A 25,294-nucleotide genomic window follows, 5' to 3' on the forward strand; every position below is an offset into this window, starting at 1 on the left:
ACCCACCTTGTGTGTGCACCACAAGCATCATACACATCCCACACATGTCCCATGTATGTAACACGTATGTCACACACATGTAACACACATGTAACACGCATGTAACACGTATGTAACATGTATGTGCATGCCTTGAGTGTGCTGAGCACCATATACGTGTATCATATGAATCCCATGTGTCTACCCTGTGCATCATACATGTCCCAAGTGTGTCCCATGTATGACACATGTATGTAACATGTATGTAACACACATCTAACATGCATGTAAGATGTATGTGCATGCCTGGAGTGTGCTGTGAGCACCCTACATGTGCCATACCCACCTTGTGTGTGCACCACGAGCATCCTACACACCCCACACATGTCCCACACATGTCATATGTATGTAACATGTATGTAACATGTATGTAACATACATGTAAGATGTGTCTGCATGCCTGGAGTGTGCTGTGAGCACCCTACATGTGCCATACCCACCTTGTGTGTGCACCACAACCATCCTACACACCCCACATGTATCCCACGCATGTCACACGTATGTCACACACATATAACATGTATGTAACACGCATGTAAGATGTATGTGCATGCCTATAGTGTGTTATGAGCACCCTACATGTGCCATACCCACCCCATGCGTGCACCACAACCATCCTACACACCCCACACATGTCCCACACATGTCCCATGCATGTCACAACGCATGTAACACACATGTAACATACATGTAACCCATATGTAACATGTATGTGCATGCCTTGAGTGTGCTGAGCACCATATAAATGTCTCATATGCATCCCGTGTGTGTCCCACATGCATCATACATGCCCCATGTGTATCCCACACATGTCCCACACATGTCCCGCGTATGGTCACACACATGTAACATGTATGTAATACGTATGTGATGTGTGTTAGCGTGCCTGGAGCGTGCTGTGAGCACCCTACATGTGCCATACCCACCCATGCATGCACCACAACCATCCTACACACCCCACATGTATCCCACACATGTCCCACACATGTCACACGTATGTCACACACATTTCACATGTATGTAATATGTATGTAAGATGTATGTGCATGCCTATAGTGTGCTCTGAGCACCCTACATGTGCCATACCCACCCCATGCCTGCACCACGAGCATCATACACATCCCATACATGTCCCATGTATGTCACATATATGTAACACGTATGTAACACGTATGTAACACGTATGTAACACGTATGTGCATGCCTTGAGTGTGCTGTGAGCACCCTACATGTGCCATACCCACCCATGCCTGCACCACGACCATCCTACACACCCCACACGTATCCCACACATGTCCCACGTATGTCCCATGTATGTAACATACATGTAACACGTATGTGATGTGTGTGTGCATGCCTTGAGTGTGCTGAGCACCATATATGTGTATCATATGTACCCCATGTGTGTCCCACCTGCATCCTACATATCCCATGCATATCCCACGTATGTCCCATGTATGTAACACGCATGTAACATGTATGTAACATGCATGTAAGATGTATGTACATGCCTATAGTGTGTTATGAGCACCCTACATGTGCCATACCCATCTTGTGTGTGCACCACGACCATCCTACACACCCCACACATGTCCCACACATGTCCCACGCATGTCCCATGTATGTAACACGTATGTAACACACATGTAACCCATATGTAATATGTATGTGATGTGTGTGTGCGTGCCTATAGTGTGCTCTGAGCACCCTACATGTGCCATACCCACCTTGTGTGTGCACCACGAGCATCATACACACCCCACACGTATCCCACGCATGTCACACGTATGTAACATACATGTAACCCATATGTAACATGTATGTGCATGCCTTGAGTGTGCTGAGCACCATATAAATGTCTCATATGCATCCCGTGTGTGTCCCACATGCATCATACATGCCCCATGTGTATCCCACACATGTCCCACACATGTCCCGCGTATGTCACACACATATAACATGTATGTAACACGCATGTAAGATGTATGTGCATGCCTATAGTGTGTTATGAGCACCCTACATGTGCCATACCCACCCCATGCCTGCACCACGAGCATCCTACACACCCCACACGTATCCCGCACATGTCCCACGCATGTCCCACACATGTAACATACATGTAACATGTATGTTCCAGTTCGCAGGCGCCGAGGGCCGCTGGTTCCGTAAGATCTCGGCGCGGTTCTGCAGCCGCCAGCCCTTCGCCCTGGAGCAGCTCAAGGCCAAGCAGCGCAAGGACGCGCGCTTCGCACAGTTCGTGCAGGTCGGGGGGGGGCCCAAAAATACCCCGGGGGGGGCCCCAAAATCCTCGGGGGGGTCCCGAAATCCTCAGGGGTCCCAAAAGTCCCCAGGGGGTCCCCGAAACCCTAGGGGGTCCCCAAAGTCCCCAGGGACCCCCAAAACCTCCAGGGGGTCTCCAAGGTCCCCAGGGTGTTTTCAAGGACCTGGGGGGCCCCAAAAATACCCCGGGGGGGTCCCCAAAATCCTCGGGGGGGTCCCGAAATCCTCAGGGGGGTCCCGAAATCCTCAGGGGGGTCCCAAAACCCTAGGGGGTCCCAAAAGTCCCAGGGGGTCCCCAAAACTCTCAGGGGGTCTCCAATGTCACCAGGGTATCCTCAGGATCCCCAGGGTCCCCCCCAATATTTTGGGGGTCCCCAAAATCCTCAGGGGGTCCCCAAATCCTCAGGGGGGTCCCAAAATCCTCGGGTGGTCCCCAAAGTCCCCAGGGGTCCCAAAACCTCCAGGGGGTCTCCAAAACCTCCAGGGGGTCTCCAAGGTTCCCAGGGTATCCTCAGGATCCCCAGGATCCCCCTAATATTTTGGGGGTCCCCAAAATCCTCAGGGGGTCCCCAAAATCCTCGGGGGGTCCCGAAATCCTCAGGGGGTCCCCAAAACCTCCAGGGGGTCCCCAAAGTCCCCAGGGGATTCCCAAAACCTCCAGGGGGTCTCCAAGGTCACCAGGGTCCCCTCATTTTTGAGGTCCCCCCTAATGTCCCTGAAAGCCCAGGGGGTCCCCAAAATCCTCGGGGGGGTCCCAAAATCCTCAGGGGGGTCCCAAAGTCCCCAGGGGTCCCAAAAGTCCCCAGGGGGTTCCCAAAACTCTCAGGGGGTCTCCAATGTCACCAGGGGGGTCTCCAATGTCCTCAGGGGGTCCCCAAGGTCCCAGGGGTCCCCAAGACCCGGGGGGGTCCCAAAATCCTCGGGGGGGTCCCAAAATCCTCAGGGGGTCCTAAAGTCCCCAGGGGTCCCAAAAGTCCCAGGGGGTCCCCAAAACCTCCAGGGGGTCTCCAATGTCACCAGGGGGTCTCCCAATGTCCTCAGGGGGTCCTCAAGATCCCGGGGGTCCCCCCAAAATTTTTGGGGTCCCCAAAACCCCAGGGGGTCCCCAAAATCCTCTGGGGGTCCCCAAAAAGCCCCAGGGTCCCCCCAAAACCTCCAGGGGGTCTCCAATGTCCTCAGGGGGTCTCCAAGGTCCCCAGGGTGTCCTCAAGATCCCGGGGGTCCCCCCAAAATTTTTGGGGTCCCCAAAACCCCAGGGGGTCCCCAAAATCCTCTGGGGGTCCCCAAAACCCCAGGGGGTCCCCAAAACCTCCAGGGGGTCTCCAATGTCCTCAGGGGGTCTCCAAGGTCCCCAGGGTGTCCTCAAGGTCCCAGGGGTCCCCAAGACCCGGGGGGGTCCCCAAAATCCTGGGGGGGGTCCCAAAATCCTCAGGGGGTCCCAAAACCCTAGGGGTCCCAAAAGTCCCAGGGGGTCCCCAAAACTCTCAGGGGGTCTCCAATGTCACCAGGGTATCCTCAGGATCCCCAGGGTCCCCCTAATATTTTGGGGGTCCCCAAAATCCTCAGGGGGTCCCCAAAATCCTCGGGGGGTCCCGAAATCCTCAGGGGGTCCCCAAAACCTCCAGGGGGTCCCCAATGTCCCCAGGGGGTCCTCAGGATCCCCAAGGTCCCCCCATCATTTTTGGGGTCCCCCCCGTTTTTGGGGTCCCCCCCTCATTTTTGGGGGTCCCCCAATATCCCCAAATGTCCCCAAAGTCCCAGGGTCTCCCCACCCTTTTTGGGGTCCCCCAGTGTCCCAAACATCCCCAAATGTCCCCAAAAGTCTACGAATGTCCCCAAAAGTTTCCGAATGTCCCAAAACGTCCCAAAATGTCCCCAAAATGTCCCCGCAGGAGGCGGAGAGCCAGGCGCGGTGCCGGCGGCTGCAGCTGAAGGACATCATCCCCACCGAAATGCAGCGGCTCACCAAGTACCCCTGCTGCTGCAAAGCATCACCGCCTGCACTGGTGGGGGCATCCCAAAAATCCCCTAAATTTCCCCAAAAATTCAAAAATACCCCAAAATCCCAAAATTCCCCGAAAATCCCATCAAATCCACCCAAATACCCCCAAAATACCCCGGAATACCAGAAAGTACCCCCAAATACCACAAATCCCCAAAAATATCCGCCTAAATCCCAAAATAACCCCAAATACTCCCAAAATCCCCCCCAATACCCCCAAAATGCCCCAAAACACCCCCAAATACACCAAAATCCCCCCAAACCCAACCAAAATACACCAAAATACACTAAAATAGCCACAAATCCACCCAAAATACCCCCAAAATACGCAAAATACCCCAAAATACCCTAAAATACCCCCAAATACCCAAAATTCACAACCAAGTACCCCCAAAAAGGCCCAAAATACCCCCAAATTCCACCAAATACACCTAAAATACCCCCAAATAGCCCCAATTACACCAAAATCTTCCCAAACCTACCCAAAATACCCCCAAATGCCACCAAAATATCCCCCAAAACTCCCGAAAATACCCAAAATACCCAGAAAATACCCCCAAATTCCCCCCAAATACCCCAAAATACCCGAAATCCCCCCAAAATGCCCCATTCCCCCCCCATCCCCACCGAAATGCAGCGGCTCACCAAGTACCCCCTGCTGCTGCAAAGCATCACCGCCTGCACCGGTGGGGGCACCCCAAAAACTCCCCAAAAATCCCCCCCAAAATCCCCTAAATCCCTGAAATGCCCAAATCCCCCAAAATCCCTGAAAATCCCATCAAAATCCACCCAAATCCCTCAAAATCCCTGCCAAACACCCCCAAAATGCCCCCAAATACCCCAAAATCCCACCCAAATCCACCCAAATACACCCAAAATACCCAAATATACCCCCAAATACCCACAAATACCCCAAAATCCCCAAAAAATCCCTGCCAAAATCCTCAAAATACCCCAAAATACCCCAAAATCCCACCCAAATCCACCCAAATCCACCCAAAATACCCCCAAATCCACCCAAAATTCCCCTAAAATACCCCCAAAATACCCCCAAAATACCCCCAAATACCCCAAAATCCCAAAAAATCCCCCAAAAATCCCTCAAAATCCCTGCCAAACACCCCCAAAATGCCCCCAAATACCCCCAAATCTCACCAAAATCTACCCAAATCCACCCAAAATACCCCCAAATCCACCCAAAATACCCCAAAATCCACCCAAAATCCCCAAATATCCCCCAAATCCTAAAAAATCCCCCAAATACCCCAAAATGCATCCAAATACCCCCAAATCCCCAAACCTACCCCAAAATGTCCCAAAATACCCCCTAAATACACCAAAATTGCCCCAAATCCACCCAAAAACCTTAAAAAACACCCAAACACCCCCAAAATACCCAAATACCCAAAAATCACAACCAAATACCCCCCAAAAGGCCCCAAAATACCCCCAAATACGCAAAAAATCCCCCCAAACCCACCCAAAATACCCCCAAATACCCCCAAAATATCCCCCAAACTCCCCAAATACCCCAAAATCTCCTCCAAATACCCCCAAATTCCCCCCAAAATACCCCAAAATACCCGAAATCCCCCCAAAATGCCCCCAATCCCCCCCCATCCCCACTGAAATGCAGCGGCTCACCAAGTACCCCTGCTGCTGCAAAGCATCACCGCCTGCACCGGTGGGGGCACCCCAAAAACACCCCAAAAATCCCCCAAATTTCCCCAAAAATCCAAAAAATACCCCAAAATCCAAAAAAATCCCAAAAAATCCCCGCCAAAATCCCCAAAATGCCCCCAAATCCCACCCAAATCCACCCAAATACCCCAAATCCACCCAAAATACCCCAAAATACCCCAAATATACCCCCAAATACCCCAAAATCCAAAAAAATCCCCCAAAAATCCCTCAAAATCCCCGCCAGATACCCCCAAAATGCCCCCCAAATACCCCAAAATCCCACCAAAATCTACCCAAATCCACCCAAAATACCCCCAAATCCACCCAATATACCCCAAAATACCCCAAAAATCTCCCCAAATATCCCCCAAATCCTAAAAAATCCCCCCAAATCCCCCCAAAATGCATCCAAATACCCCCCAAATCCCCCAAACCTACCCCAAAATGTCCCAAAATACCCCCTAAATACACCAAAATTGCCCCAAATCCACCCAAAAACCTTAATAAACACCCCAAACACCCCCAAAATACCCCCAAATACCCAAAAATCATAACCAAATACCCCCAAAATACCCTCAAATACACCCCAAATACACCAAATACCCCAAAAATCCCCCAAAATGACCCAAAATGTCCCCAAAATTTCTGTAAATGTCGTCACAATGTTTATAAATGACCCCCAAATGTCCCCAAAATTTATGTAAATGTCCCCCAAATGTCCATAAATAATTCCCAAATGTCCCCAAAGACCCAAAATGACCCAAAAGTCTCCAAAATGCCCCCAAAATGCCCCCAAATTACCCCAAATGACCCCAAAAGACCCCAAATGCCCCCAAATCTCCCCAAAATGCCCCAAATTACCCAAAATGACCAAAGTCTCCCAAAATGCCCCCAAACATCCCCATGTCCCCAATGGCCCCACGTCCCCAATACCCCCCAATACCCCCACCCCTGTCATTCCCCCCACTCCTCCCTATCTCCCAAATTGCCCAAAATTGCCCGAAATTACCCCAAATCTCGCTGCCCCCCCCCCCAGAGGCGTCGGCGGAGCGGGCGCAGGTGGAGCAGGCGGCCGAGTCCCCAAAATGTCCCCAAAACCTCCCCAAATGTCCCCAAAATGTCTCCCAAAATGTCCCCAAATGAGCCAAAAAGACCCAAAATGTCCCCAAATGTCCTCTCAAATACCCTTAAAATACCCCAAATGAACCAAAATGTCCCAAAATGTCCCCAGAATGTCCCCAAATTACCCAAAATGACCCAAAATGACCCAAAATGACCCCAAACATCCCCCTGTCCCCAACACCCCATATTCCCAAATTTCCCCCCGATACCCCCACCCCCTCACTCCCCCCACTCCCCCCTCCCTCCCAAAGTCCCCAAATCGCCCAAAATTGCCCAAAATTGCCCGAAATCACCCCAAATCTCGCTGCCCCCCCCCCCAGAGGCGTCGGCCGGAGCGGGCGCAGGTGGAGCAGGCGGCCGAGTCCCCAAAATGTCCCAAAACCTCCCCAAATGTCCCCAAAATGTCCATAAATGTCCCCAAAATGTCCATGAATGTCCCCAAGGTATCCATAAATCACCCCAAAATGACCCAAAATGGCCCCAAAAGACCTAAAATGACCCCAAATGTCCCCAAATGACCAAAATGCCCCCAAAATGCCCCCAAAATGTCCCAAAATGACCCCAAAAGATCCAAAATGACCCAAAATGTCACCAAATGACCCCAAAATTTCTGTAAATGTCCTCAAAATGTCCATAAATAATTCCCAAATGCCCCCAAATTACCCCAAATGATCCCAAAAGACCCCAAATGCCCCAAATCTCCCCAAAATGCCCCCAAATTACCCAAAATGACCCAAAATCTCCCAAAATGCCCCCAAACATCCCCCTGTCCCCAACACCCCATATTCCCAAATTTCCCCCGATACCCCCACCCCCTCACTCCCCCCACTCCCCCCCTCACTCCCCTATCCCCCAAATTGCCCAAATTTCCCAAAATTGCCCGAAATTACCCCAAATCTCGCTGCCCCCCCCCCCAGAGGCGTCGGCGGAGCGGGCGCAGGTGGAGCAGGCAGCCGAGTCCCCAAAATGTCCCCAAAACCTCCCCAAATGTCCCCAAGATGTCCCTAAATGTCCCCAAAATGTCCATAAGTGCCCCCAAAATGTCTCCCAAAATGTCCCCAAATGACCCAAAAAGACCCAAAATGTTCCCAAATGAACCCAAACATCCCTAAATGTCCCCAAAATGTCCATAAATGAACCCAAAATGTCCCAAAATGATCCAAAATGTCTTCAAATGTCCCCAAATGTCCCCGAATGTCCCCCAAAGTGTCCATAAATGACCCCAAAACATCCATAAATGACCCCAAAATGACCCAAAATGCCCAAAATGCCCCACAAATGCTCCCCAAAATGTCCCCAAAAGACCCCAAATGTCCATAAATGTCCCCAAAATGTCCCCAAAAGACCCCAAATGACCCAAAATCTCCCCAAATGTCCCCAAATGCTCCAGAATGTCCCCCAAAATGTCCCCAAAATGTCCCCAAAATGTCCCCAAATTACCCAAAATGACCCAAAATCTCCCAAAATGCCCCCAAACATTGCCATGTCCCCAACACCCCATATTCCCAAATTTTCCCCCAATACCCCCCACCCCCTCACTCCCCCCACTGCCCCCTCACTCCCCCATCCCCAAATTTCCCAAAATTTCCCAAAATTGCCCGAAATCACCCCAAATCTCGCTGCCCCCCCCCCCCAGAGGCGGCGGCGGAGCGGGCGCAGGTGGAGCAGGCGGCCGAGTCCCCAAAATGTCCCCAAAACCTCCCCAAATGTCCCCAAATGTCCCTAAATGTCCCCAAAATGTCCATGAATGTCCCCAAGGTATCCATAAATCACCCCAAAATGACCCAAAATGGCCCCAAAAGACCCAAAATGACCCCAAATGTCCCCAAATGACCCAAATGCCCCCCAAAATGTCTCAAAATGTCCCGAAATGACCCCAAATGACCCCAAACATCCCCAAATGTCCCTAAATGTCCCCAAAGTGTCCCAAAATGGCCCCAAATGCCCCCAAAATGCCCCCCAAAATGTCCCAAAATGACCCAAAAGACCCAAAATGACCCAAAATGTCCTCAAAATTTCTGTAAATGTCGTCACAATGTCTATAAATGACCCCCAAATGTCCCCAAAATTTCTGTAAAAGTCCTCAAAATGTCCATAAATAACTCCTAAATGTCCCCCAAAGACCCAAAATGACCAAAAGTCTCCAAAATGCCCCAAATTGACCCAAAATGCCCCCAAACATTGCCATGTCCCCAACACCCCATATCCCCAAATTTCCCCCCAATACCCCCACCCCCCCAATGCCCCCACTCCCCCCCTCAGTCCCCTATCCCAAAATTTCCCAAAATTTCCCAAAATCGCCTGAAATCACCCCAAATCTCGCTGCCCCCCCCCCAGAGGCGTCGGCGGAGCGGGCGCAGGTGGAGCAGGCGGCCGAGTCCCCAAAATGTCCCCAAAACCTCCCCAAATGTCCCCAAGATGTCCCTAAATGTCCCCAAAATGTCCATGAATGTCCCCAAGGTATCCATAAATCACCCCAAAATGACCCAAAATGGCCCCAAAAGACCCAAAATGACCCCAAATGTCCCCAAATGACCCAAATGCCCCCAAAATGTCCCCAAAATGTCCCAAAATGTCCCCAAAAGACCCAAAAGACCCAAAATGACCCAAAATGTCCCCAAAATTTCTGTAAATGTCCTCAAAATGTCCATAAATGATCCCAAAATGTCCCAAAATGACCCCAAATTGACCGCAAAATTTCTGTAAATGTCCCCCAAATGCCCCCAAATGACCCAAAATGACACAAAATGTTCCCAAATGCCCCCAAAATGTCCCCAAAAGACCCCAAAATGTCCATAAATATCCCCAGAATGTCGCCAAAAGACCCAAAATTACCCCAAATGACCCAAAATGTCCCCAAATGTCCCTCAAATGACCCAAAATGTCCCAAAATGTCCCCAAAATGTCCCCAAATTACCCAAAATGACCCAAAATCTCCCCAAGCATCCCCAACAGCCCCCTGTCCCCAACGGCCCCACACCCCAACACCCTCACCCCCTCTCCCCCCCCTCCCCTTCCTCACCCTTCTCACCCCCCAAAATTGCCCAAAATTGCCCGAAATCACCCCAAATCTCGCTGCCCCCCCCCCCCAGAGGCGGCGGCGGAGCGGGCGCAGGTGGAGCAGGCGGCCGAGTCCCCAAAATGTCCCCAAAACCTCCCCAAATGTCCCCAAATGTCCCTAAATGTCCCCAAAATGTCCATGAATGTCCCCAAGGTATCCATAAATCACCCCAAAATGACCCAAAATGGCCCCAAAGACCCAAAATGACCCCAAATGTCCCCAAATGACCCAAATGCCCCCAAAATGTCTCAAAATGTCCCGAAATGACCCCAAATGACCCCAAACATCCCCAAATGTCCCTAAATGTCCCCAAAGTGTCCCAAAATGGCCCCAAATGCCCCCAAAATGCCCCCAAAATGTCCCAAAATGACCCCAAAAGACCCAAAATGACCCAAAATGTCCTCAAAATTTCTGTAAATGTCGTCACAATGTCTATAAATGACCCCCAAATGTCCCCAAAATTTCTGTAAAAGTCCTCAAAATGTCCATAAATAACTCCTAAATGTCCCCCAAAGACCCAAAATGACCAAAAGTCTCCAAAATGCCCCAAATTGACCCAAAATGCCCCCAAACATTGCCATGTCCCCAACACCCCATATCCCCAAATTTCCCCCCAATACCCCCACCCCCCCAATGCCCCCACTCCCCCCTCAGTCCCCTATCCCCAAAATTTCCCAAAATTTCCCAAAATCGCCTGAAATCACCCCAAATCTCGCTGCCCCCCCCCCAGAGGCGTCGGCGGAGCGGGCGCAGGTGGAGCAGGCGGCCGAGTCCCCAAAATGTCCCCAAAACCTCCCCAAATGTCCCCAAGATGTCCCTAAATGTCCCCAAAATGTCCATGAATGTCCCAAGGTATCCATAAATCACCCCAAAATGACCCAAAATGGCCCCAAAAGACCCAAAATGACCCCAAATGTCCCCAAATGACCCAAATGCCCCCAAAATGTCCCCAAAATGTCCCAAAATGTCCCCAAAAGACCCAAAAGACCCAAAATGACCCAAAATGTCCCCAAAATTTCTGTAAATGTCCTCAAAATGTCCATAAATGATCCCAAAATGTCCCAAAATGACCCCAAATTGACCGCAAAATTTCTGTAAATGTCCCCCAAATGCCCCCAAATGACCCAAAATGACACAAAATGTTCCCAAATGCCCCCAAAATGTCCCCAAAAGACCCCAAAATGTCCATAAATATCCCCAGAATGTCGCCAAAAGACCCAAAATTACCCCAAATGACCCAAAATGTCCCCAAATGTCCCTCAAATGACCCAAAATGTCCCAAAATGTCCCCAAAATGTCCCCAAATTACCCAAAATGACCCAAAATCTCCCAAGCATCCCCAACAGCCCCCTGTCCCCAACGGCCCCACACCCCAACACCCTCACCCCCTCTCCCCCCCCTCCCCTTCCTCACCCTTCTCACCCCCCAAAATTGCCCAAAATTGCCCGAAATTACCCCAAATCTCTCTGCCCCCCCCCCCAGAGGCGGCGGCGGAGCGGGCGCAGGTGGAGCAGGCGGCCGAGTCCCCAAAATGTCCCCAAAACCTCCCCAAATGTCCCCAAGATGTCCCTAAATGTCCCCAAAATGTCCATAAATGTCCCCAAGGTATCCATAAATCACCCCAAAATGACCCAAAATGGCCCCAAAGACCCAAATGACCCCAAATGTCCCCAAATGACCCAAATGCCCCCAAAATGTCCCCAAAATGTCCCAAAATGTCCCCAAAAGACCCAAAAGACCCAAAATGACCCAAAATGTCCCCAAAATTTCTGTAAATGTCCTCAAAATGTCCATAAATGATCCCAAATGTCCCAAAATGACCCCAAATTGACCGCAAAATTTCTGTAAATGTCCCCCAAATGCCCCCAAATGACCCAAAATGACACAAAATGTCCCCAAATGTCCCCAAGCATCCCCAAATGTCCCCCAAAGTGCCCCAAAATCACCCCAAAATGCCCCAAAAAGACACAAAATGACCCAAAATCTCCCCAAATGTCCCCAAATGCTGCAGAATGTCCCCCAAAATGTCCCCAAAATGTCCCCAAAATGTCCCCAAATTACCCAAAATGACCCAAAATCTCCCAAAATGACCCCAAATGCCCCCAAAAACCCCCAAACCCCCCTATGTCCCCAACACCCCCACATCCCCAACACCCCCAACCCCTCACTCCCCCCACTGCCCCCTCACCCCCCTACCCTCCTCATCCCCAAAATTGCCCAAAATTGCCCAAAATTACCCCAAATCTCTCTGCCCCCCCCCCAGAGGCGTCGGCGGAGCGGGCGCAGGTGGAGCAGGCGGCCGAGTGCTGCCGCCAGATCCTCAACCACGTCAACCAGGAGGTGCGCGACATGGAGAGCCTCATGGTGAGCCAAAATCCCCCGAAATTACCCCAAAACCACCCCCGGAACCCCCCAAACCCCCCCCAAAAACCCCCGGGTCCCCCGACCCCCCCAAACCCCCCTGGGACCCCAAAATCACCCCAAAACCTCCCCAAAATCCCCCTGATTCCCCCAGAGATGTGACATGGAGAGCCAAAATCCCCCGAAATTACCCCAAAATCACCCCCAGAACCCCCCAAAACCCCCCCAAAAACCCCCGGGTCCCCCGACCCCCCTGACCCCCCCAAAACCCCAAAATCACCCCAAAATGCCCTGACTTCCCTGGAGATGTGACATGGAGAGCCTCATGGTGACCCAAAATCCCCAAAATTACCCCAAAACCACCCCCGGAACCCCCCAAACCCCCCCCAAAAACCCCCGGGTCCCCCGACCCCCCAAAACCCCAAAATCCCCCCAAATACCCCCAAAATCCCTCTGACTTCCCCGGAGATATGACATGGAGAGCCTCATGGTGAGCCAAAATCCCCCGAAATTACCCCAAAACCACCCCCGGAACCCCCCCAAACCCCCCACAAAAACCCCCGGGTCCCCCGACCCCCCTGGACCCCAAAATCCCCCCAAATACCCCCAAAATGCCCTGACTCCCCATAAGGTGCGCGACATGGAGAGCCTCATGGTGAGCCAAAATCCCCCAAAATTACCCCAAAATCACCCCCAGAACCCCCCCAAACCCCCCCAAAAATCCCGAAAAAAATTTGGTACCCCCAACCCCCAAAAACCCCCAAAACCTCCCCAAAATGCCCCTGATTCCCCCGGAGATGTGACATGGAGAGCCTCATGGTGAGCCAAAATCCCCCGAAATTACCCCAAAATCACCCCCAGAACCCCCCCAACCCCCCCAAAAAAAAACAAAAAAACTGGGTCCCCCAAAATCCCCAAAACCCCCAAAACCTCCCCAAAATCCCTCTGACTTCCCTTGAGATGTGATATGGAGAGCCTCATGGTGAGCCAAAATCCCCCCAAATTACCCCAAAATCACCCCCGGAACCCCCCCAAACCCCCCCAAAAAAACCTAAAAAATTGGGTCCCCAAAACCCCCAAAATCTCCCCAAAATCCCCCAAATTCCCCCGGAGATGTGACATGGAGAGCCTCATGGGGAGCCAAAATCCCCCGAATTCACCCCAAAATCACCCCCAGAACCCCCCCAACCCCCCCAAAAACCCCTAAAAAATTTGGGTCCCCCCAACCCCCCAAAACCCCAAAATCTCCCAAAACCTCCCCAAAATCCCCCTGACTCCCCTGGAGATGTGACATGGAGAGCCTCATGGTGAGCCAAAATCCCCCAAAATTACCCCAAAATCACCCCCGGAACCCCCCCAAACCCCCCCCAAAAACCCCCGGGTCCCCGACCCCCCCAGACCCCAAAATCCCCCCAAATACCCCCAAAATGCCCTGACTCCCCATGAGATGTCTGACATGGAGAGCCTCATGGGGAGCCAAAATCCCCCAAATTACCCCAAAATCACCCCCGGAACCCCCCCAAACCCCCCCCAAAAACCCCTAAAAAAATTTGGTACCCCCAACCCCCAAAAACCCCCAAAACCTCCCCAAAATCCCCCTGATTCCCCCAGAGATGCGACATGGAGAGCGTCACGGTGACCCAAAATCCCCCGAAATCACCCCAAAACCAACCCCAGAACCCCCCCAAACCCCCCCCAAAAAACCCTAAAAAATTTGGGTCCCCCAACCCCCCAAAACCCCCAAAACCTCCCCAAAATCCCCCTGACTCCCCCAGAGATGGGACATGGAGAGCCTCATGGTGAGCCAAAATCCCCCAAAATTACCCCAAAATAACCCCCGGGACCCCCCCAAACCCCCCCCAAAAAACCCCGGGTCCCCCAACCCCCCTGACCCCCCCAAAACCCAAAATCCCCCAAATACCCCCAAAATCTCCCCAGTCCCCATGAGATGTCTGACATTTAGAGCCTCATGGTGAGCCAAAATCCCCCAAAATTACCCCAAAATCACCCCCGGAACCCCCCAAACCCCCCCAAAAAACCCTAAAAAATTTGGGTCCCCCCAACCCCCCAAAACCCCAAAATCTCCCAAAGCCTCCCCAAAATCCCCCTGACTCCCCCGGAGATGTGACATGGAGAGCCTCACGGTGAGCCAAAATCCCCCAAAATTACCCCAAAATCATCCTCGGAACCCCCCCAAACCCCCCCCAAAAACCCCTAAAAAATTTGGGTCCCCCCAACCCCCAAAACCCCAAAACCTCCCCAAAATCCCCCTGACTCCCCCAGAGATGGGACATGGAGAGCCTCACGGTGAGCCAAAATCCCCCGAAATTACCCCAAAACCACCCCCGGAACCCCCCCAAACCCCCCCCAAAACCCCCGGGTCCCCGACCCCCCCAAAAACCTCCCAAAAGCCCCCAAACGTCCCCAAAATCCCCCTGATTCCCCCGGAGATGTGACATGGAGAGCCTCATGGTGAGCCAAAATCCCCGAAATTACCCCAAAACCACCCCCGGACCCCCCCCAAACCCCCCCAAAAACCCCCGGGTCCCCCGACCCCCCTGGACCCCAAAATCCCCCCAAACGTCCCCAAAATCCCCCCCAATACCCCCAAACATACACAACATGGAGAGCCTCATGGTGAGCCAAAATCCCCCGAAATTACCCCAAAATCACCCCCGGAACCCCCCCAAACCCCCCCCAAAACCCCCCCCCAAAAAACTGGGTCCCCCCAAGCCCCCTGGACCCCAAAATCCCCCCAAACGTCCCCAAAACCCCCCTGATTCTCCATGAGGTGTCTGACTTGGAGAGCCTCATGGTGAGCCAAAATCCCCCAAAATTACCCCAAAATAACCCCCAAAACCCCCCCAAACCCCCCCCAAAAACCCCCAGGTCCCCGATCCCCCCAAACCCCAAAATCCCCCCAAACGTCCCAAAATCCCCCCCAATACCCCCAAACATACACAACATGGAGAGCCTCATGGTGAGCCAAAATCCTCCGAATTCACCCCAAAATCAACCCCAGAACCCCCCAAACCCCCCCCAAAAACACCCCAAAAAAATGGGTCCCCCCAACCCCCCTGGACCCCAAAATCCCCCCAAAATCCCCTGACTCCCCATGAGATGTGACATGGAGAGCCTCATGGTGAGCCAAAATCCCCCAAAATTACCCCAAAATCACCCCCAGGACCCCCCCAACCCCCCCAAAAAACCCCCGGGTCCCCCGACCCCCCCTGACCCCCCAAAATCCCCCAAACGTCCCCAAAATCCCCCTGACTCCCATGAGATGTCTGACATTTAGAGCCTCATGGGGAGCCAAAATCCCCAAAATCACCCCAAAACCACCCCGAGAACCCCCCCAACCCCCCCCCAAAAAAAAACTAAAAATTGGGTCCCCCAAAAACCCCCAAATCTCCCCAAAATCCCCCAAATTCCCCCAGAGATGCAACACGGAGAGCCTCATGGTGACCCAAAATCCCCCCAAATTACCCCAAAACCACCCCCGGGACCCCCCCAAACCCCCCCCCAAAAAAAACCCCGGACCCCCCCCGACCCCCCCAAACCCCCCAAAATCCCCAAAATCTCCCCCAAAATCCCCCTGACCCCCCAATTTGTGCCCCCCCCCCAGAAGCTGAAGGAGTACCAGCGCCGCCTCGACCTCTCCAGCCTGAAGCAGAGCGACCCCAACATCGCCCAGTTCAGGTGCGCCGCTATGGGGCAGGGAGCTATGGGGCAGGGTGTGGGGCTGGAATCTATGGGGCTGGGATGTGTGGGGCTGGGGGTGTGGGTCTGGGATCTATGGGGGTGGGGTCTATGGGCAGGAGCTATGGGGCGGGAGCTATGGGGCAGGATGTGGGGCTGGGATCTATGGGGGCAGGAGCTATGGGGCAGGGATCTGTGGGGCGGGAGCTATGGGGCTGGGATGTGTGGGGCAGGAGCTATGGGGCTGGGATCTATGGGGTGGGGTCTATGGGGCAGGGATGTGGGGCAGGATGTGTGGGTCAGGAGCTATGGGGCAGGGATCTATGGGGTGGGGTCTATGGGGCAGGAGCTATGGGGCGGGATCTATGGGGCAGGGATCTATGGGGCAGGGATCTATGGGGCAGGGATGTGGGGCAGGGTGTGGGGCTGGGATCTATGGGGTGGGATCTATGGGGGCAGGAGCTATGGGGCAGGGATCTATGGGGCAGGGAGCTATGGGGCAGGGAGCTATGGGGCAGGGTGTGGGGCAGGGGGGTGCTATGGGGCAGGGGGTGTGGGGCAGGGATCTATGGGGCTGGGATCTATGGGGTGGGGTCTATGGGGCAGGAGCTATGGGGCAGGGATGTGGGGGCTGGGATCTATGGGGTGGGGTCTATGGGGCAGGGTGTGGGGCTGGGGGGGTCTATGGGGCTGGGATCTATGGGGCAGGAGCTATGGGGCAGGAGCTATGGGCAGGGTCTATGGGGCTGGGATCTATGGGGCAGGGATCTGTGGGGCGGGAGCTATGGGGCAGGGGGATGTGGGGCAGGGTGTGGGGCTGGATGTGTGGGGCAGGATCTATGGGGCGGGAGCTGTGGGGCAGGGTGTGGGGCAGGATCTATGGGGTGGGGTCTATGGGCAGGGTCTATGGGGCTGGGATCTATGGGGCAGGGATCTGTGGGGCGGGAGCTATGGGGCAGGGGGTGGGGATGTGTGGGGCAGGGTCTATGGGTCTGGGATTTATGGGGTGGGGTCTATGGGGCAGGATCTATGGGGCAGGGATGTGGGGCAGGGTGTGGGGCTGGGATCTATGGGGTGGGGTCTATGGGGCAGGGATCTATGGGGCAGGGATCTATGGGGCGGGATCTATGGGGCAGGGATCTATGGGGCGGGAGCTATGGGGCAGGGGATGTGGGGCAGGGTGTGGGGCTGGGATGTGTGGGGCAGGAGCTATGGGGCGGGATCTATGGGGCTGGGATCTATGGGGATCTATGGGTCAGGATCTATGGGGCAGGGATGTGGGGCAGGGTGTGGGGCTGGGATCTATGGGGTGGGGTCTATGGGGCAGGAGCTATGGGGCTGGGATCTATGGGGCTGGGATGTGTGGGGCAGAGTCTATGGGTCTGGGATCTATGGGGTGGGGTCTATGGGGCGGGAGCTATGGGGCAGGAGCTATGGGGCGGGATCTATGGGGCAGGGATCTGTGGGGCAGGGATCTGTGGGGCAGGAGCTATGGGGCAGGGATCTATGGGGCTGGGATCTATGGGGCAGGATGTGTGGGGCAGGGTGTGGGGCTGGGGGTGTGGTCTGGGATCTATGGAGCGGGAGCTATGGGGCTGGGATCTATGGGGCAGGGGGTGGGATGTGTGGGGCTGGGATCTATGGGGCTGGGATCTATGGGGCAGGGATGTGGGGCGGGTGCTATGGGGCGGGAGCTATGGGGCGGGATCTATGGGGCGGGAGCTATGGGGCAGGGGGTGGGGATGTGTGGGGCTGGGATGTGTGGGGCTGGGATGTGTGGGGCAGGAGCTGTGGGGCTGGGATCTATGGGGTGGGGTCTATGGGGCAGGGTGTGGGGCTGGGATGTGTGGGGCAGGAGCTATGGGGCGGGATCTATGGGGCAGGGTGTGGGGCTGGATCTATGGGCTGGGATCTATGGGGCAGGGGGTGGGGATGTTTGGGGCAGGAGCTATGGGGCTGGGATCTGTGGGGCAGGGATGTGGGGCGGGAGCTATGGGGCAGGGGGTGGGGATGTGTGGGGCTGGGGGTGTGGGGCTGGGATGTGTGGGGCTGGGATCTATGGGGCAGGGTGTGGGGCTGGAATCTATGGGGCAGGGATCTGTGGGGCAAGGTGTGGGGCAGGGTTGTGGGGCTGGGATGTGTGGGGCAGGATCTATGGGGCAGGGATCTATGGGGCAAGGTGTGGGGCAGGGATCTATGGGGATCTATGGGTCAGGATCTGTGGGCAGGGATCTGTGGGGCGGGAGCTATGGGGCAGGGTTGTGGGCAGGGATGTGTGGGGCTGGGATGTGTGAGGCAGGGTGTGGGGGCTGGAATCTATGGGGCAGGGATCTGTGGGGCAGGGTGTGAGGCAGGGTGTGGGGCTGGGATGTGTGGGGCAGGAGCTATGGGGCTGGGATGTGTGGGGCAGGGGGTGGGGATGTTTGGGGCTGGGATCTATGGGGCGGGATCTATGGGGCTGGATGTGTGGGGCAGGAGCTATGGGGCTGGGATCTATGGGGCAGGAGCTATGGGGCTGGGATGTGGGGCAGGATGTGTGGGGCAGGGGGGCGCTATGGGGCTGGGATGTGTGGGGCAGGGGGTGTGGGGCTGGGATTTATGGGGTGGGGTCTATGGGGCAGGAGCTATGGGGCGGGAGCTATGGGGCAGGGATCTGTGGGCAGGGTGTGGGGCTGGGATCTATGGGGTGGGGTCTATGGGGCAGGAGCTATGGGGCAGGGTGTGGGGCTGGGGGGCGCTATGGGGCACGGGGTGTGGGGCAGGGAGCTATGGGGCGGGAGCTATGGGCAGAGGGATGTGTGGGGCAGGGGGGCGCTATGGGGCAGGGATCTATGGGGCAGGGTGTGGGGCTGGGATCTATGGGGTGGGGTCTATGGGGCTAGGAGCTATGGGGCAGGTTGTGGGGCTGGGATCTATGGGGTGGGGTCTATGGGGCAGGGGGATGTGGGGCAGGATGTGTGGGTCGGGATCTATGGGGCAGGGTGTGGGGCTGGGATCTATGGGGTGGGGTCTATGGGGCAGGAGCTATGGGGCAGGGATCTGTGGGGCAGGGGGGATGTGTGGGGCAGGGGGTGGGGCTGGATCTGTGGGGCAGGGATCTATGGGGCAGGGAGCTATGGGGCAGGGATGTGGGGCTGGGATCTGTGGGGCAGGGATCTATGGGGCAGGGAGCTATGGGCAGGGATGTGGGGCGGGTGCTATGGGCGGGAGCTATGGGGCAGGGGGTGTGTGGGGCAGGGGGTGTGGGGCTGGGATCTATGGGGTGGGGTCTGTGGGGCAGGGAGCTATGGGGCAGGGTGTGGGGCAGGAGCTATGGGGCAGGAACTGTGGGGCTGGGATGTGTGGGGTGGGATCTGTGGGGCTGGGATCTATGGGGCAGGAGCTATGGGGCAGGTGGGTGGGGATGTGTGGGGCTGGGATGTGTGGGGCAGGGGGGTGTGGGGGCAGGATGTGGAGTGGGGATGTGGGGCGGGGGGGAGCTATGGGGCAGGATCTATGGGGCTGGGATCTGAGGGTCTGGGATGTGTGGGTCAGGATCTATGGGGCAGGATCTATGGGGCAGGATCTATGGGAATCTATGGGGGCGGGATCTGTTGGGATCTGTGGGTCTGGATCTCTGGGTCTGGGATCTATGGGGCAGGATCTATGGGGCAGGGGATGTGTGGGGCAGGGGATCTATGGGTCAGGATCTATGGGTCTAGGGGCTGAGGGACTGGGATCTATGGGGCAGGATCTATGGGGCTGGGGGATGTGGGTCAGGATCCGTGGGTCTGGGGATCTATGGGGCAGGATCTATGGGGCAGGCTCTATGGGGCAGGGATGTGTGGGGCAGGGATCTATGGGTCAGGATCTATGGGGCAGAATCTATGGGGCAGGATCTATGGGTCTGGGATCTATGGGTCAGGATCTATGGGGCTGGGATCTATGGTTCCGGGATCTCTGGGTCAGGATCTATGGGAATCTATGGGTCTGGGATCTATGGGTCAGGATCTATGGGGCAGAGGATCTATGGGCAGGGGATGTGTGGGTCAGGATCTATGGGGCAGGGGATCTATGGGTCAGGATCTATGGGGCAGGGGATGTGTGGGTCAGGATCTATGGGGCTGGGATCTATGGGGCAGGGGATCTCTGGGGATCCATGGGTCAGGATCTATGGGCAGGATGTGTGGGTCAGGATCTCTGGGTCAGGATCTATGGAATCTATGGGGCAGCATCTATGGGGCGGGAGCTGTGGGGCAGGGTGTGGGCAGGATCTATGGGGCTGGGATCTATGGGGCAGGATGTGTGGGGCAGGGTGTGGGGCTGGGGGTGTGGGTCTGGGATCTATGGGGCGGGAGCTATGGGGCTGGGATCTATGGGGCAGGGGTGGGGATGTGTGGGGCTGGGATCTGTGGGGCAGGGATGTGGGGCAGGGTGTGGGGCTGGGATGTGTGGGGCAGGGGGATGTGGGGCAGGAGGATGTGTGGGCAGGGGGGCGCTATGGGGCTGGGATGTGTGGGCAGGGTCTATGGGTCTGGGATCTATGGGGCAGGGGTGTGGGGCAGGGATCTATGGGACTGGGATGTGGGGCAGGATGTGTGGGGCAGGGGGGCACTATGGGTCAGGATCTATGGGGCAGGGGATGTGTGGGTCTGGATCTATGGGGCAGGATCTATGGGGCAGGATCTATGGGGATCTATGGGGCAGGGGATGTGTGGGGCAGGATCTATGGGTCAGGATCTATGGGGCAGGATCTATGGGGCAGGATCTATGGGGCAGGATGTGTGGGTCAGGATCTATGGGGCTGGGATCTGTGGGTCTGGGATCTGTGGGTCTGGGATCTATGGGGCAGGATCTATGGGGCAGGGGATGTGTGGGTCAGGATCTATGGGGCAGAATCTCTGGTCTGGAATCTATGGGGCAGGATCTATGGGTCAGGATCTATGGGGCAGGATCTATGGGGTGGGATTTGTTGGTATCTATGGGGCTGGGATCTATGGGTCCGGAATCTATGGGGCAGGATCTATGGGCAGGATCTATGGGTCCGGAATCTATGGGGCAGGATCTATGGGGCAGGATCTATGGGCTGGGATCTATGGGTCAGGATCTATGGGTCAGGATCTATGGGAATCTATGGGGCAGCATCTATGGGTCAGGATCTATGGGGCAGGATCTATGGGGCAGGATCTATGGGGTGGGATTTGTTGGTATCTATGGGGCTGGGATCTATGGGTCCGGAATCTATGGGGCAGGATCTATGGGGCAGGATCTATGGGTCCGGAATCTATGGGGCAGGATCTATGGGGCAGGATCTATGGGGCTGGGATCTATGGGTCAGGATCTATGGGTCAGGATCTATGGGAATCTATGGGGCAGCATCTATGGGTCAGGATCTATGGGCAGGATCTATGGGTCAGGATCTATGGGTCCGGGATCTATGGGGCAGGATCTATGGGTCAGGATCTCTGGGTCAGGATCTATGGGGCAGGGGATCTATGGGGCAGGATCTCTGGGTCAGGATCTATGGGGCAGGATCTATGGGTCCGGAATCTATGGGGCAGGATCCATGGGGCAGGATCTATGGGTCAGGATGTGTGGGTCAGGATCTATGGGGCAGGATCTATGGGGTGGGATTTGTTGGTATCTATGGGGCTGGGATCTCTGGGTCTGGGATCTATGGGTCAGAATCTATGGGTCAGGATCTATGGGGCAGGGGATGTGTGGGTCAGGATCTATGGGGCAGGGGATGTGTGGGGCAGGATCTGTGGGGTCAGGATCTATGGGGCAGGGGATGTGTGGGGCAGGATCTGTGGGGTCAGGATCTATGGGTCAGGATCTATGGGGCAGGATCTATGGGTCAGGATCTATGGGGCAGGATCCATGGGGCAGGATCTATGGGGCAGGGGATGTGTGGGTCTGGGATCTCTGGGGCAGGGGATGTGTGGGTCAGGGGATCTATGGGTCAGGATCTATGGGTCTAGGGGCTGAGGGACTGGGATCTATTGGGGCAGGATGTGTGGGTCAGGATCTATGGGGCAGGGGATGTGTGGGGCAGGGGATCTATGGGGCAGAGGATCTATGGGGCAGGATGTGTGGGTCAGTGCCCCCCCCCCCTGCCCCCCCACCCAGCACACCGACCTGACCAAGCGGACGCTGGTTCACGAGGGGCCGCTCACCTGGCGCGTCGCCCGCGACAAGGCCGTGGGTCAGCACCCGGGGACCCCCCCCAAAAAAATGGGACCCCCTCCCCCCAAAAACGGGACCCCCCCCAAAAAAAATGGGACACCCCCTCCAAATAAATGGGACCCCCCAAAAAAAAATGGGACACCCCCCAAAACTTGGGAACCCTCCAAAATTCGGGAACACCCCCCAAAAATGGGGACCCCCCCCCAAATCCTGGGACCCCCCCCCCCGAAAAAAATTTGGGAGCCCCCCCCCAACCCTGGGACCCCCCCACCAAAACTTGGGAACCCCCCCCAAAATTTGGGGACCCTCCTCCTAGACCTGGGACCCCCCCAAAGCCCTGGGAACCCCCCCCAAATCCTGGGAACCCCCCAAAACCAAAACTGGGAACCCCCCAAAAAAAGGGGACCCCAAGGACCCCCCAAAACCCTGGGACCCCCCCAAAAAAAATTGGATGCCCCCAAAACTTGGGAGCCCCCCCCCAACCCTGGGACCCCTCCCCCCAAAAAAAATTTGGGAGCCCCCCCCCAAAAAAAAGGGACCCCCCACAAAACCCTGGGACCCCCCCCCCCCAAAACTTGGGAGCCCCCCCCAAAATCTGGGACCCCCCCCAAAAATGGGGACCCCCCCCCAAATCCTGGGACCACCCCCAAAAAATGGGACCCCCCTCCAAAACCCTGGGACCCCCCCCCCCCGAAAAAAATTTGGGAGCCCCCCCCAAACCCCGGGACCCCCCCCCCAAAACTTGGGAGCCCCCTCCAAAACCCTGGGGAACCCCCCCCCAAAATGGGACCCCCCCCCAAAAAAAAAAGGGACCCCCCCAAAACTCTGGGACCCCCCCAAACCCTGGGACCCCCCCCCCAAATAAATGGGACCCCCCCAAAAAAAATTGGGACCCCCCCCCAAAACCCTGGGACCTCCCCTAAATAAATGGACGCCCCCAAAAATGGACCCCCCCCCAAATCCTGGGACCCCCCCCCAAATAAATGGGACCACCCCCAACCCTGGGACCCCCCTCCAAAAACCCAGGACCCCCCCAATTCCCCCCCTTACCCCCCCAAATCCCACCCAAACCCCCCCAAACCCTCCCAAATTTATTCGTGACCCCCCCAGGACCCCCCCCAAATTAATTTTTGGCCCCCCCAAATTTTTGTGCCCCCCCCAGAGCCTCAAATATGACACCCAGGTCCCTCCTTGCCCCCCTTTAACCCCTTTTAACCCCCCCATATTCTCCCCCAAATCCCCCCCAAACCCCCCCAAAATTTATTCAGGACCCCTCCAGGACCCCCCCAAAATTAATTTGGGCCCCCCCCAATTTTTGTGCCCCCCCCAGAGCCTCAAATTGGAGACATATTGATGCCCATCCACCCCCCCTTTTGACCCCCATATAACCCCATATATCTCCCCTAAAAGACCCCAAATCCCCCCCAAAATTTACCCGTGACCCCCCCAGGCCCCCCCCAAATTAATTTTGGGCCCCCCCAAATTTTTGTGCCCCCCCCAGAGGCCCAGGTTCTGCTGCTGGACGACGTCCTGGTGCCCCTTCACACCCCATATCCCCCCCCCATAACCCCCCATAACCCCCCCCAAATCCCCCCCAAACCCCCCCCAAATTTACCCGTGACCCCCCCCAGGACCCCCCCAAATTAATTTTGGGCCCCCCCAAATTTTTGTGCCCCCCCCCCGAGCCTCAAACGTGACATATTGATGCTCCTACACCCCCCTATCCCCCCCCTTTAGCCCCCCAAATCCCCCCCCAAATCCCCCAAGACCCCCCCCAAATTTACCCCGTGACCCCCCCCAGGACCCCCCCCAAATTAATTTGTGCCCCCCCCCAGACCCAAAATCCCCCCCCAGAGGCTGAAATGTGACATATTGATGCCCCTACACCCCTTTATCTCCCCCCAAATCCCCCCCCAAATCTCCCCCATATCCCCCCCAAACCCCCCAGGACCCCCCCCAAATTTTTTCAGGACCCCCCCAAAAATTAATTTGGGCCCCCCCAAATTTTTGTGCCCCCCCCCAGAGCCTCAAATATGACATCCAGGTCCTCCCTCATCCCCTATAACCCCCTATATCTCCCCCATATCCCCCCCCAAAAAAAACAGGACCCCCCCCCAAATTTATCCGGGACCCCCCCAGGACCCCCCCAAATTAATTTTGGGCCCCCCCAAATTTTTGTGCCCCCCCCAGAGGCCCAGGTTCTGCTGCTGGACGACGTCCTGGTGCTCCTTCACCCCCCTATGACCCCCTTTAACCCCCCCAAATCCCCCCCAAACCCCCCAGGACCCCCCCCCAGAATTTACCCAGGATCCCCCCAAATTAATTTGGGCCCCCCCCAAATTTTTGTGCCCCCCCCCAGACCCAAAATCCCCCCCCCAGAGACTGAAATGTGACATATTGATGCCCCTACACCCCCCTTTGACCCCATATAACCCCCCCCAAATGACCCCAACCCCCCCCCAAATTTTTTCAGGACCCCCCCAAATTAATTTTTGGCCCCCCCAAATTTTTATGCCCCCCCCAGAGCCTCAAATTGGACATATTGACACCCATCCACCCCCCTTTGACCCCATATAACCCCATATATCTCCCCCCAAAATGCCCCAAATCCCCCCCAAATTTATTGAGGACCCCCCCAGGACCCCCCCAAATTAATTTGGGCCCCCCCCAAATTTTCGTGCCCCCCCCAGAGCCTCAAACGTGACATTATGATGCTCCTATGCCCCCCTTTGACCCCCCATTTAAACCCCCATATATCTCCCCCAAAAATGCCCCAAATCCCCCCAAAATTTACTCGTGACCCCCCCGTGACCCCCCCAAAATTAATTTTGGGCCCCCCCCAAATTTTTGTGCCCCCCCCCCCAGAGGCTCAGGTTCTGCTG

At 55.7% G+C, this 25,294-nt stretch overlaps 1 protein-coding gene across 1 annotated transcript; it reads left to right on the forward strand.

Annotated features, from left to right (window-relative positions):
- Positions 1-2,149: 2,149 nt before the first annotated feature.
- LOC137849021 (rho guanine nucleotide exchange factor 1-like) lies at positions 2,150-24,740 on the forward strand (the record flags this gene model as incomplete). The annotated part of the gene is made up of 7 exons (XM_068668504.1): positions 2,150-2,302; positions 4,212-4,292; positions 5,972-6,005; positions 12,451-12,551; positions 16,174-16,247; positions 22,355-22,431; positions 24,603-24,740. Coding segments are annotated over exons 1-7 (640 nt in total), but the record flags the coding sequence as incomplete, so codon positions are not given.
- Between the last annotated feature and the right edge of the window lie 554 nt (positions 24,741-25,294).

This window comes from Anas acuta, unplaced genomic scaffold (assembly GCF_963932015.1).
Source record: "Anas acuta unplaced genomic scaffold, bAnaAcu1.1 SCAFFOLD_388, whole genome shotgun sequence".
NCBI lineage: Eukaryota > Metazoa > Chordata > Aves > Anseriformes > Anatidae > Anas > Anas acuta.